The sequence below is a fragment of the Bison bison genome, unplaced genomic scaffold (genome assembly GCF_000754665.1).
Source record: "Bison bison bison isolate TAMUID 2011002044 unplaced genomic scaffold, Bison_UMD1.0 scf7180017864374, whole genome shotgun sequence".
In the NCBI taxonomy this organism is placed as follows: Eukaryota; Metazoa; Chordata; class Mammalia; order Artiodactyla; family Bovidae; genus Bison; species Bison bison.
Genome location: NW_011494946.1, coordinates 1057894 through 1072293, shown reverse-complemented (window position 1 = coordinate 1072293; position 14400 = coordinate 1057894). Strand labels below are relative to the sequence as shown.

The window sequence follows — 14400 nt, the reverse complement described above, 5'->3', positions numbered from 1 at the left end:
CAATCCACCTATCAGTGCACCCCACCCGCCCAATCCACCTATCAGCACACCCCACCCGCCCAATCCACCAATCAGCGCCCCCCACCCGCTCACCCAATCCGCAAATCAGTGCCCAGTTGCTCATAGCTGTAAACCTCTTTCTGTCTCACCCTTTATTGCCTCCCTTCTTTCTTACTGCCCTGCCCACTTCCTCACTTCCTGGAATCACCAACCACGTGAAATACTGACACTCATCCTTGTCTCAGAGTCTGCTTTTAGGGAAATCAAACCTAAGGACACTGAGGTTTAGAATGTGAATAATATGTTTATCAATTGGCAGACTCAAGCTGTCAACCAGAATCCATGTTCAGAAACACCAACCCTTCCTGCTACCTAGATGGTAAATGCCTCAAAGCAGGCTAAGAAATACTCTGTTCTTAACATGGCGGGTTTCAAGTGCAAGCGGAAGTTGACGCTAACGCACACTTCTGCAGGTCAATGCCGTTTTATGTTCTGGGGTGCCTCCTTTCTTCCCCAGCACATCAGGACATGCACTTTAGGTACCAGTAGCTAAATATATGTGCTCATCATTCCTTACTGTGAAGTTCTCACGCTTGTTTACCTGCTGACTGTCTTCTCCTTGGTGGTCTGCAGATAGCAACTTCATCCTCGCCAACGCCCAGGTGGCCAAGGGTTTCCCCATCGTCTACTGTTCGGATGGCTTCTGTGAGCTCGCCGGATTTGCCCGAACAGAAGTCATGCAGAAGAGTTGCAGCTGCAAATTCCTGTTCGGAGTTGAAACTAATGAACAACTGATGCTTCAAATAGAAAAGTCCTTGGAGGAAAAAACAGAATTCAAAGGAGAAATTATGTTCTATAAGAAGAATGGTGAGTTGACCTCCTTTGTTGGGGGCTCCTTGGACAGTGGTGAAACGTCACCTTCTTTCAACTGCCATTGGTGTGATTGCTCCGTAACTCCCATTAAGGCTTAATGATCTTAGAGCATAAACTACTTGAAAATTTAGAAAACTTACAGTTATACAAAATCAACATATTAACTGAGTTAATATATATTAAAATAGAGTGTATTACTATTATGTTGTGGTCATACTTAAGATATATATCAGATATGATGGTTGTTAATATAGTAACAGATGATCTTCTATCCAGAGATAGTTTTCCATCTTAAAGAACACTTAAAAAGTATTGAGTCACTAGGGACGGAGATTCAAATGTCTGCTAGCATAAAAACTAATTGAAAGGATATGAGTGTAGGTATTTTCTTTTCCGGTTTCCTGACCACAAAGCCTTTCTCCCCATTCTTAAATTCTGGAGACAGAATGAGAAAACACAGTGTCTCAGGGTGGGAGTGAATGTGCCTGGACTCAAAACTGCCACTGGGGAAATACCAAGTGTTTTTATGGGTGTGGCTTTGTGACGGTCTCCTAAATGAGAAAGTATCTAGGGATGGATACGGCTTCTATTCCCTCCTGCGTGGCTCTAGCTATCATTATCCTGCGGTAGGGGGAGTGAATCCAGGAGGCGTCATATTGGAGAAAAGCCAAATCAAAGCTGAGAGCAAACCGTGTCTTCCAGTTTCTAAAATTCTCTGTCTTTAATAGTTTTCCTTTGAGTACCATAGCCCCCTGGGTTTTATTTCTCTGGGCACATGACCGTCAAGCTAAAGAAAATGTTCCCCAGCCTTCTTTGCAGTTAGCTTGGCATGTTGCAGGGTTCCTGCAACGACGTGAAAGAAGAATGACTTATGCAGTATCTGAGCAAACTCCCTAAAAAATGAAGTTGTTTGCCCTATAGTCTCTCTTATCCTTTCCTGTGGTGTTGTGGACTGAATTATGTCTCTTTAAATTGCATATATCAAAGCCCTAATCCTGTAAAGCAATCATCAATCAATTAAAAAGAAACATACATTTTTTAAAAAGCCCTAATCCCTGATGTGGCTGTAGAGATAGGGCCTTTAAAGATATAATTAAGGTTAAGTGAGGTCCTAAGGATGGGGTCGTAGTCCAACATGACTGGTGTCCTTCTATGAAGAGGAAGAGACGTCAGGAGTGTGTGTATGTAGAGGAAAAGTCGTGTGGAAACCCAGCCGTAAGGTAGCTGTCTACAAGCCAAGGAGAGAGGCCTCACCCTGATCTGGGAAGTCCAGCCTCTGTCTGGAACTATGAGAAAATAAAGTTTGTCGTTAAGTCACCCCGTTTGTGGTATTTTGTTATGACAACCCCGGTAAGCGCCTACGTAAGGGTCGGGATGTTCAGGCAAGGCTGGAAAGCCAGGTTTGACTGTTTGTCGAGGATGGCAGCATGGACGAATGCAGAGCAGCGGCAGGTCAGGAGGCTGCGTGTGGTTACAGGCCCACCTTCCCGTCCTAGACAAAGACAGATCTGTTCCATCTGGTTTGAGTCACTCTCTTCTTAGGTCTTTTTTTTACAACGTTTAAATTGTACTCTAATTCAAGGTTTCTCAGCCTTGGCGTTGTCAACACTGGGGGCCAGTGATTCTTTGTCGTGGGGTTTGTCCTGGGCATTGTGGACAATTAGCATCATCTCAGGCCTCTTTAACACTCAACATTGGGGTCATTTTTAGGAGATTTCGGAATCTGAACGTGGAACTTCATCCCCTTTTCAGAGTTATTTATCCTTGGAGGACGTTCCTCGAGGGTATGAAATTTGGATGCACGGTGGTCGTGAAGTATTGGCGAGCACTCCTCTGGGAGGAGTAGGAGACCCGATTCTCTGGCACCAGGAAGGAGCACTCCTCTGGGAGGAGTAGGAGACCCGATTCTCTGGCACCAGCAAGAAGGTCCAGGCCATTGTGTGCTTCTCAGTGTCAGCAGATCAGGCCTGCATTGCACATATGATAAAGCAGAAGCCTTCTAGCTCCCTCTAACAATGCCACAATCCTTGGAGAGAGGGCCTGAGATGAAAGAAAGTGGAGGCCATCCTGAGAATGCAGACTGGTAGGGAATGGTAAAACTGCCATCCGGTGAACAAACGGACAAGGAAAAGCTTCTTCTGAAGTATCTGCTGACTGCAGACTTGCCTTTCTTAGGTGCCTTGTACTGGTCTCTGCAAATCCACTTGTTTCTTCCTTTTTACACCTTCTCACAATATCCGAATGGGGCACCTCTGAGAAAGGTTTAGGCTGAGGAGGAGAAGGTGGCAAGGCCAAAAGATGGAGACCTTAGAGGCCAGATGTGTGGAAACATAGAGCTCAGGTGGGAGTGAACCCCCAGCAGGGTTTCCTGAACCTGCTTTGTCATAAAAATGCCCACTGCTCTTGGACCTCTTTGGAGGCAACACTTTAAAGGACCAAGAAAGAATAAAGGTTTTACAAAATAAGAAATAATTAAGAAGGATAGCTAGTTTCACAGATAAACATAATACACAGAATCTTCTCTGGCTAACATAGAGCCGTGTTTTATACGTTTCTGTGCAGGAGCTAACGTTGCTCGTTACTGTCCTCCCTCTAAACCCCCTAGGTTCTGCCTATGTACCAGAAATAGTGCCACTAGGACGTCTTCTCATAAAGCTGCTCCCTTTGGTTCTGCCGATACGCAAAAGGCATCACCGTGGCTGATCAGATGTGTGGGTGTGCTAACCCGGGAGACCATTTTGTCAAGTTGATGCTTATCCTCTCCTTGTTTTTTTTTAATATCAGAGATAGTTATACTGTGTGATTCCCTCCTTTTCGTACACACAGCATACTTTGCGCCCTGTTCTGTAACTTGCAGAACAATATCCTTTACAATGGCGTGTACCTTGCAGAACAACACATGCTGAGTGGCAGTCACCCATTCTTTTCTCAGCACTCCATCCTATGGATCCATCATAGGAGAACGTAGTATTACATAGTAGGACATCATATGCATCCGTCCTAGTCAGTTACAGCCTTACATCCTGTGGATCCATCATAGGACTACGGAGTATTACATAGTAGGACATCATACGCATCCGTCCTAGTTACAGCATTACGTCATTTGGGCCCATCATCATAGTATTACATAGTAGGACATCATATGGCTCCATCTTACTCTCTCACAGTTGTCCGTCACGTGGCTCCATCACAGTATCACTTGGTCAATTCAATAAATCCCCTACAGATTATTTGTGTTCACTCCAGAATGTGATCTCTTCTCTTTGCTATCTCTCTTTGAAGTACTGCTGTTGTTATTTGGAAAGTTTTGGGTTTTTTTTTCCAAGTTATTTTTATATAAGATGTTTATGTTATACAGTCCCACTTTTTAAAGATTTTTCCTCGTTTCCTATCATAAGAACTGTTATATCAGTATCACCAGGAGCCACTTCTCCCTGCTCTTCTCCCCACTCGATAACTGAAAGGGATGTACTATCAGTACCACCTGATGTTAAGTCTGTAGGATGCACAGCACTCGCGGTCTGCTTACCTTGTTGTCTGCGTGCCTCCCCTCTCCTCTCTTCCGCAGTTATATTTACATTGTCAGAGCGTTCAGTACAACTTCATGCACTTTGTCACGCCTATCTGTCTTCATTCAGCCTTAATGCTACAGTGAAATATGCTTCATGATCACCATAGATTCCGTTCTACAGTGTCTCTGATCATGTCTTGGGTATCAGAAGCTTATTCTCTGAGCCGTCTCAGGAAGAGCACATGGAAACTGTTTCCCTGAACTCTTGCGTGTAATAACAGTATGACCGTGGTCTTTCGTACTTGTAGACCAGTTTGCTGAAAATTAAACCTTTCGTTTGTGTTTTATTCACTTTACCATCTCAATTGTGTTTATTCTCATGGACTTTCATAGAGTATTGTTTTACTCTAAAACTGCTGCTAATTGAGTTGGGGTTTTGTCCTGGATGTTGAAGTAATTATTTCATTATTTCACTTCATTACCTGTCATTTCATTTTGTTTCTTCATTTTATTTTAATCTAATAGTTGTACTAGAATATATCTTGGCATGGGCTAGAATCAGCACAATTTTTCTATAATTAGAGAGTAAGTATTATGCATATTATGAATTTTATAGTCCATACAGCCTGTGTTGCAAGTACCCGTCTGTGTCATCATAGTCTGAAAACAACCCTAGAAAATATATAAACGAATACATGTTACTGTCTTCCAATAAAGATTTTATTTACAAACATAGGAAGTGGGCTGGATTTAGCCTACATCCAGGTTACTGATACATGATATAGAATTTTGGGGGTCAGATTCTTCTCTCCTGATGCGTGATATGCCCTGTAGTGTTTAAGTCCCTTTTACCTGGACATTTTTCTGGGATTTTAATCATCACTGATCTGTCTTCCTGCTTTGATTTTCCTCTTTACGATTACTTATTACATGGTGTTGGATCCTTGCCTGTCCTCTGTACATATTATTTTCTTTCTCTTTTTAATTTTTCTTTTTCATTGTTTTTACTTGTGCAGTGTATTTTCTTTCCTTTCCTTTTGTGGTGTATCTATTCACACTGTATTTCTTCTCTTTAAGTCTTCAGTTATTTGTCTTTTCATTTATGTCCCCTCCTGAGCTCAGTTAGCTCATATTATTTCTATCATTCTTTTGCCTACTGTCTTAGTTAGGGCTTCCATCACAAACCACAGACTGGGTTTCTTAAACAACAGAAATTTATTTTCTTACAATTCTGGAGGCTAGAAGCTGCAAATCAAGGTTTGGATGGGTTGGTTTCTTCTGAAGCCTCTTTCCGTGGCTTAGAGATGGCCGTTTCCTCCTCTCTTTGTCTTCCTGTGGTCGTCCTTTGTGTGTCTTTGTTCCAATCTCCTCTTCTTGTAAGGACACCAGTCAGATTGGAGCCCACCTTATGACTTCAATTCAAATTAGTTATGTCTTTACAGACCCCATCTCCAAATACAGTCATGTTTTGCGATAATGGAGATTTGGGCTTCAACATATGGATTTTGAAGACGTAGAATTCATCCTCTAGTAATTTTATTCCTGAGCTTTTCTAAATCAGTGTATGCTATTCATGCTGTTGTTTCATGCATAGCATACACCGATTCAGTTATTTTCCTTAATTGCCTTTTACTTTTGAAAATTGCTTCTTTAAATTCCCTTTTATTTTTGAAATAGTTAGGCTTTGTGTGCCTATGGAATATTTTGGGTGTCTTGACTTTTTGTGGCAATGAATGAAATGGCATCCCACTCCAGTCTTCTTGCCTGGAGAACTCCAAGGACAGAGGAGCCTGGCAGGCTACGGTCCATGGGGTCACAAAGAGTCAGACATAACTGAGCGACTCTCACTCACTCGCTCTGATTTTCTGCATCTGTATTCAAATAAGCTTCTCTTTATCTCTTCTTTCATCCTGTTCTGCTGTCATGCTTGAATAAGATGCGTTCTTCTCACCTTTAAGAATATTGGAAATAGAGGTGTGCCGGGAAAACACCCCTAACTCTGCAGCTCCGTTGCCATTCCCCCAAAGTTCTCGTGTCGATGCCTTCTCCATCCAGCTGCAGTTTTTTGCTACTTTCTGAGCCAGGTCTGCTTTCCTAGTCAGGGCCTCTTTCACAGTGTTATTTGATTTTCCTGCTCTGACCAAGTAAAGCTCAGGTTCCCACACTTTATCCTCACTATATTAATAGTTCCATACCTTGGTGAATTCTATACATCCAACAAAAACTTTCTGCTGAATTTTCTGAAAGCGCTGAATGCTCAGACAGCTCCCACACCATGCTATCTTTCTGTAACCCATTTTTACTCATCTTCAAACGGGACTGGGAAGCTCTCTGCTAGTTTTAATTGTCCTCAGATCTGTGTGTGGAACCCTCTACTTCCAGAGGATTTCTGCTTTGGGGAGTCGGTACCTGTTGACAGATTATGAGGTCCCACACTCTAGAGCTATTACGAGCCTTCTTTTTTACCTTCTTTTTTTCTTCCTCATAAAGCTGCTCTTCCTGCAAGGGTCAAGCTTCTTGGCTGGTGTTGCCCATCATCCTGTGTTCTCAGTTTTATGGGGACACACTGTTGTATATATATTTTGAGGATTTCTGATTTTACTATCTTAGTTACTTTAATTTTGTGAAAGGATTGGAGAAATTTCAAAACCAATGTTTCCATTACCACTGCTGTATTTTTAAAATATCTCTTTAGATAAAGTATAATTGCTTTGGGTATATAAGCTCTTTTTTTTTTTTTTTAATTATTTCCTTCTCCTTTCTTTCTCTCCAAATTTCTGTTTCCATGGTTGGAATGTGAGGAGCTTATCTGAACTCGAGGCATACTATAGAAAGGGTCCCCCTAACTGCTTGTAAATTCCTTGTTTCATGCCTGGCCCATCTGTCTGATGCTCTCTTTTTAGTGTTTACAGCTGCAAATTATGGCTGGTGGTGAGCCCGACATGACTTCACCCTCCCTTTGCTCTTGAAACCACAGTAGATCTCTCTCCATTTTTGCCTCCCCTTTCATCACGCCACAAATCAAAGCCTTTATTATTGTTCTCTACACTCATATTGCTAGACTTGGGAGGCTTAGAGATACTTCAGGTAAGCCCTCCCATCCTTCACACGTGGAAGCAAGTAGAGCCTCCAAGTACACATCCTTAAAACTGTCTTGTTTCCTCGAAAGTAGGCATCAGGCACTCTCGTGCTGGGAGACAGACAGCCTGGCAATCAGCTTCTCTCAAGAGTCCCAGAGAGAAGGTAAATGGTCTCTCTGCCTTCAGTGTTTACAAAAAACTATTGAAACACTATTGGACATAAGATTGTCTACAAGGATGTATTGTACAACAAGGGGAATATAGCTAATATTTTGTAATAACTGTAAATAGAAAGTAACCTCAAAATGTATTAAAAAATAAAATTTTAATAAAAGAAAAAATAAAATAATAAGAAAACTACACAGACACCACTTTTCCCAGGCTCAAACTGTGGAAACTCACAGACAGGAGATTAACTCTGCCTCTTCTCCTTGCTCACAATCCCTCCAGCTGAGGATGGACCGGCTGGGAGGTTATGTTGTCTTCACCTTCTTCCAGACTTTAGCTTCTTGGCTAAATGTTAATGGTGGAAAATTACATCATCTCTGTGTCATGGAGGATCATCATGTTTGAATCTACAAACCCCAACCTTAAGATGTGTATCTTAGCATATCTCCTCTGCAGAACGCTTATCTTTCAGGCCTATTTTTACATTAAGTAGACTCAACAGGAAGAGAAATGCTGTGAGACAACAAAGATTTGAGAAGGAAATTAAAATGATACAGTTAATTTTGTAAAAATATTATCCTGATATGTTAGTTTGCTAGGGCTATCATAACAAATGACCACAAAATGAGTGGCTTAAACAGCAGAAGCTTGTCTAGAATTCTGAGACCAAGGGGTCAGGTGGGGTGCTTTCTCCTGAGGACGAAGAGGAAGAATCTGTCCTGTACCTCTCCCTTAGCTCCTCGTGGTTTTCTGGCATGCTTTGGTGTTCTTTACTCTGTAGAAGCATTGCCCTGATCTCTGCTCTCGTCTCCCCACACTATCCTCCCTGCCTGGGTGGCTGTGTCCAGATTTTCCCACGTTAACATGACATCAGTCTTATTGGATTAGTGCCCATCCTAATGACTTCATCTTGTCTCCATAGTAACGCTGTGTCCAAATAAGGTTACATTTTGAGATAGTGTGGGTTAGGATTCTAACTTATTCTTTTGGGAGGGCAAAAGTCAGCCTATAACATGTGGTTATATTTACATTAAGCAGATTAGAATTTAAGCCACTTGCCTAAGATTGTGAGTAAAGAAACTAGAATGTATAAAAATCCTCTAACTCAAAATTGGGGGTACTTTTGACATTTAACGGGCAGGAGTTACAGATGCTAGACATATTGTCATATGGGATGGCCTTGCAATTGAAAAATTGCCCAGTTTTGACTTGGCTTTCTCTTTCTTTTCCTTCTTTCTTCCTTCCTGGTTTCCTTCCTTCCCTCTTTCCTCCTTTTCTTCCCCCCTCCCTCCCTCTCTTTCTTTCTTCTCTACCTCCCTCCCTTCCTTCCTTCATTTTCTCTGTTTTTCTTTCTTTCTGAGTTTTATTGAGGTATAACTGGTAGACAAAACATTTCAAATGTTTCGTGTGTCTATCTTGATGAGTTTGGACATTTGCATATACTTATGATATCATCACCACAATAAGGTACTAAACACATCCATCATCTAAAAATTTCCTGTGTTCTTTTCTGATTTTTTGTTATTTGTTTTGTTTTTTGTGGCAAGAACATCTTACATGAGATCTACCTGTTAAAATTATGCTAGATGAAGTAAGTCTATTATGGTCCCCTTATATGATGTATCTCAAGTAGTCAGACTTAAAGAAGCAGAGACTAGAATGGCCATTGGCAGGGGCTGAGAGGAGGGCTAGATGGAGAATGGTGCTCAGTGGATGTAAAGTTTCAGTTGTGCAAGAAGAGTAAATCGTGAGGGTCTGCTGTACAACGTGCTGCCCGCAGTTTATAATACAGCGCTGTGCACTGCGTGACTTCCTGGTGCCTGCCAGGCTTCCAGGAAGCCAAACCCTGGTTGCTAACGACCTGAACTAGGAACTCAACACACGGTGTGTTTGTGGAAGGCTTTAATTTTCTATTGAATTTCTAAGAATAAAACCACAGTGTAATGAGAGAAGACTGAGTTTTATCTTGCTCTGAATTCACCATCTCAGAAGACTTTGTCACTGACTCAGAATACTTGTCACAGACGCAGCACATCTGAATGCGTTTTGTGCTTGGAGTCGTCGCATTCCCAGTGACTCCACGTATTGGTCCAACTTTTGATGACATCTTCTGCTGTAGTCAGTCACACCTGCACATTTTATGTTGAGGTGTCTATTATTTTATCAGAGACAACTTCACTTTTATTTGTTATATTACTGTTAATAATATAGGCTGTCACTTTTCTGAAAATAATGTGTATTGTCGGTAGGTGGTTTCTTTTTTTTTAATTTGAATTTTTCAGTTCTAAATAGAAAAGAGGGAAATATAAGTGTTTGATACAGAAGGGAATCTTGAGCCTGACAGAGTTGTGGAAAACTCTCTTAATTCACAGACTCATGTCACCTTCAAGATTTTTCATTCATTTCCATATGCCTACTGAAATATTGCTTGCTTAACATTTTTCTTTAAGTTGGCTCTGTTATTTTTACTCAAATTGCAAGCAAAAGAAATTTAAATCACTGTTCTCTATGGAAAACAGCGATCTCTAGCTCAAACAGAAGGTAATCATAAATAAATATACTTTATTTATATTTAAGTTCAATATGCCATTATTACACATTTAACATTAATAAAAGTGAGACACAAAATCTAAGTAATAATTAATTCATTATATTTTGCCACGAAGCACACATGCTATTTTATTTAATTTTTCTAATAAGACTTCGAAGTAAACGTGAATTACATCACATTTACAGATGGAGAGACTGTGAGGCAGAGAAATGACGTGAACGCAGAAGCGTATGCTCACCTTGCCGCTGCCCCAGCAGTTCTCCATTGTTCACTCTCTTTACTCACTGGTGCACTTCGCATTTCTCTAGTTGATTTTCACGTGCCGTAGTAAAATGTCTGGAAAGATTAATGCCAAGAAGAGAAGAGTCCTGGACAACAGCATAGGAAGACCCTGCCCTCACCTCCTCTGTGGACACATCAGATCGCTAGCCACATGTGGATCATTTCCCTCTGACAAGGATCTGAAAGCTACATGAAACGTTAAAAGGGCCACACCAAGCTGGGTAGGAAATGTAGAGCCATGATCTCGCCAAGTCCCTACCCTGACACAGTGACTCACAGTAGGGAGGGACCTTGGGTATCCAGTGCGTCTCCTGGAGGAGTTAAGGGGTAGGGCCCCACATCAGACACCCTGGCCCCTGAGAACGCCACCAGAGAGATGAGCCCCAAAATGCCTGGCTAAGAAAACTGATGGAGGTTATGTCCAAGGGACCCAAAGTGCTGTAACAAACTGAGATTTCCTTTTCAGAGAGCTCACATACAATCTCACACACCCCAAGACCCAGTGAAGAAACAGCAGTTTGTGAAGCATCTGCTGCTGCTGCTGCCGCTAAGTCACTTCAGTCGTGTCCTACTCTGTGCTACTCCATAGACGGCAGCCCACCAGGCTTCCTCGTCCCTGGGATTCTCCAGGCAAGAACACTGGAGTGGGTTGCCATTTCCTTCTGCAATACATGAAAGTCAAAAGTGAAAGTGAAGTCACTCAGTCGTGTCCGACTCTTAGCGACTTCATGGACTGCAGCCTACCAGGCTCCTCCATCCATGGGATTTTCCAGGCAAGAGTACTGGAGTGGGGTGCCATTGCCTTCTCCGTGCGAAGCATCTAGGCTATGTGAAAAGGACTCATCTGCTAATGTGAAAGCCTCTGCTGAAGGGCTGGGGGCAGGTGAGACTCTTCCTGGAGACAGAGGCGCTGACCGATGCCATCATTACACTCTCCACCTGCCCCAGGAGCACACTTCTTGCCATTTTACAAAGCACAGTCCTGCTGCCTTGCTGAAGTCAGAGAACTTGGGCAGTTGCAACACCACGCTGCTTCCAGATGGGGTTAGCGAGCATGAATCATCAGTACATTCTCTCCCTCCCATCCTGAAGCCAGCAAGCCATTCTCCTGCTGTGTCACTAAAACCCACAGGTGTGTGCAGTCCCGACATCCCTACTGCCTTTCTGAGCCCCACCCACGTACTCTCCAGCTGCCCTGCTAAAGCCATCGTATCCACACAGGGACACCCCTTGATCCCCTCGCCCTGGTGGCCGGGAGGCTGGAGTTGCTGACTTCCATGGGACTATAACAACTGGGAAGGCTGTTTGTGGCGGCCACCACCCCAGGGAACTGCACACACATAACCCATCTTTCTGTGAAGAAAACACTTATTTACTTGTCCTGGAGCTTTAGCTTGAGAGACGGGCTTCAGTTTCCCCCACACCTACGATCTAAGGAAGGGCTCCCAGGGAATTAAGCAGCGAGAGGTCACCGTGTCACACTCCCACGGCCTCAGTGAGACTACAGCTCAATGAGACCTTGCAGAAAAGCACTTGCACACTCGTCTGGGGCCCTGACGTGTAACTTTTGCCCATGTGACGCCTCCAGATGTGCCTTGGAGGCCATAGTGACTACAGCTGTGGCCCCACAAGTCCTGTGCACACATGTACACTTTAAAAGCTGCTGCTTGAGGCTTTGTTTTCTCATCAACTTAAAACTAGGTGCTAAGTGAGATTCCTCCCTTTGGGACACTGACATGTCTTGGCATAATCTCCATAAAGGAGACATATCAAAGCTAAATCAAATGATTTAGACAATCACAGAAATTTGAGAGACAAAGAGCTAAGTCGAGTTTAAAAAATCTTCACAAGTCCACCCCTTTAAGACTGGGATAGTTAACAGTTTTGCCTAATGCATAAAAATAAGAACAGAGGGTCAGGTAGAGTGAAGAAACTTAGAAGTATGTGTCAAACAGAATTATAAGGCAAAATCTCAGAAAAAGGATTTTGATTCTATGAAGATCAGTAATCTACTTGATAAAGAATTCAAAGTGCTGATCATAAAGATGCTCACAAGCTCAGAGGAAGAGTGGGTGAACACAGTGAGAACTTCAACACAGAGACAGAAACTGGAAGAAAGAACCAAACAGAAGTCACAAAGCTGAAGAACCCAGTAACTGAACTGGGAGACACACTAGAAGGGTTCAACAGCAGACTGTGATGCAGAAAGAGAGTCGACCGGCAAACTAGAAGAGAAAATAATGAAACTCACCTGCATAGAGCAGCAGAAAGGAAAAAAATGGAAAAAAATGAAGATGAGAGACTTAAAGACAGCATCGAGTAGAGTAATATTCACATTATGGGAGTCCCAGAGAAGAGCTAGAGAAAAAATATCTATTTGGAAAAATAATGTCTGAAAATTTCCTGAACCTAGAAAAGGAAACAAACTTCCAGGTCCAGAAAAACACATCCCAAAAGAGATGAACCCAGAGAGACCCACACTAAAACACGCTGTAACTTAAATGTCAGAAGCTACGGATGAAGAGAAAATCTTACAAGCGGCAAGAAACCAATTAATTGTTACAAATAACTGACCCCATGTGACTATCAACAGACTTCAGCAGAAATTTTTCAAGCCAAAAGGGAGGGTGTGACATATTCAAAGTGTAAAAGGAAACAACTTCCAACTTAGAATATTCTGTCCATCACGTTTATCACTCAGGACTGAAGGAGAGAGAAAGACTTTCCTTGTCAAGCAAAAGCTAAAGGAGTTCATCATGACTAAGCCAGCCTTACAAGAAATGTTAAAGAACATTTTTTAAGCTGAAAAGAAATTGGCATTAGTTAATAACAAGAAGACATGAGAAACTAAAAATCTCACAGGAAAAGGTAAATTACATACCTTACATATATATTTAATATATATATAAATATTTTTATATATTTATAAATATATAAAGGTAGGGAAGTAATCCCTTACAAAACTGCTACGAAGGTTAAAAGACAAAAGGAGTAAAATTAATTAAACATATAATAACTTGTTAAGAGAATTAATAAAACAAAACTTGTAAAATGTGATATGGAAAGCATAAAACGGGGAGGAGTAAAAATGAAGAATTTTAGAATGCCTTGTAAGTTGCTATCAACTTAAAATGGACTGTTATATACATAAGCTATTATATGTAAACCTCATGGCAATCACAAAGCAAAAACCTATAGTAAATATACAAAAGGAAATCAGAAAGGAATCTAAATATAGCACTAAGGAAAGTCCCCAAATCGCATGGGAAGTGAAAACGGGAAGAAGAAATGAACAGAGAGGAAGTACAAAACAGCCAGAAAATAATAGACAAAATGGCGTTAAGTGCATCCCCTATTACTTTAAATGTAAACAAACAAAATCCTCCAGTCAAAATACATAGAGTGGCTGAATGGGTAAGAGTAAGACCCAGCTACAGCCTGTCCACTGGAGACTCACTCAGAAGTCATTACTTTAATGAGTTTCATTAAACTCATACATTGAAAGTGAAGGTATGGGAAAAGATATTCCATAGAAACGGAAGCAAAAAGAAAGCTTGCATGGCTCTGTTCATAATAGACAGAAAGGTTAAAACAAAGTGTCATGAAAGATAAGCAGGAGCAGTACGTAATGATGAAGATATAACATTTATAAATATAAATACCCACATAGAAGCACCAAAATATATAAAGCAAATATTAACAGACCTAAAGAGAGAGAGAGACAGAAATAAAATGCTAGCAGGAAACTTTAACACCCTCAGTCAGTTCAGTTCAATTCAGTCACTCAGTCCTGTCCGACTCTTTGCGACCTCATGAATCGCAGCACGCCAGGCCTCCCTGTCCATCACCAACTCCCAGAGTTCACTCAAACTCATGTCCATCGAGTTGGTGATGCCATCCAGCCATCTCATCCTCTGTCATTCCCTTCTCCTCTT

The 14400-nt window shown here is 41.7% G+C and overlaps 1 protein-coding gene across 1 annotated transcript in view; it reads left to right on the top strand.

The window, feature by feature from the left end:
- KCNH8 (potassium voltage-gated channel, subfamily H (eag-related), member 8) overlaps positions 1–14400 on the top strand; it is a 492651-nt gene that overhangs the window by 178408 nt on the left and 299843 nt on the right. Inside the window, exon 2 of the mRNA XM_010856748.1 lies at positions 634–867. Within this exon, the coding sequence (XP_010855050.1) occupies positions 634–867 (234 nt within the window). The remainder of the gene's footprint in view (positions 1–633; positions 868–14400) is intronic.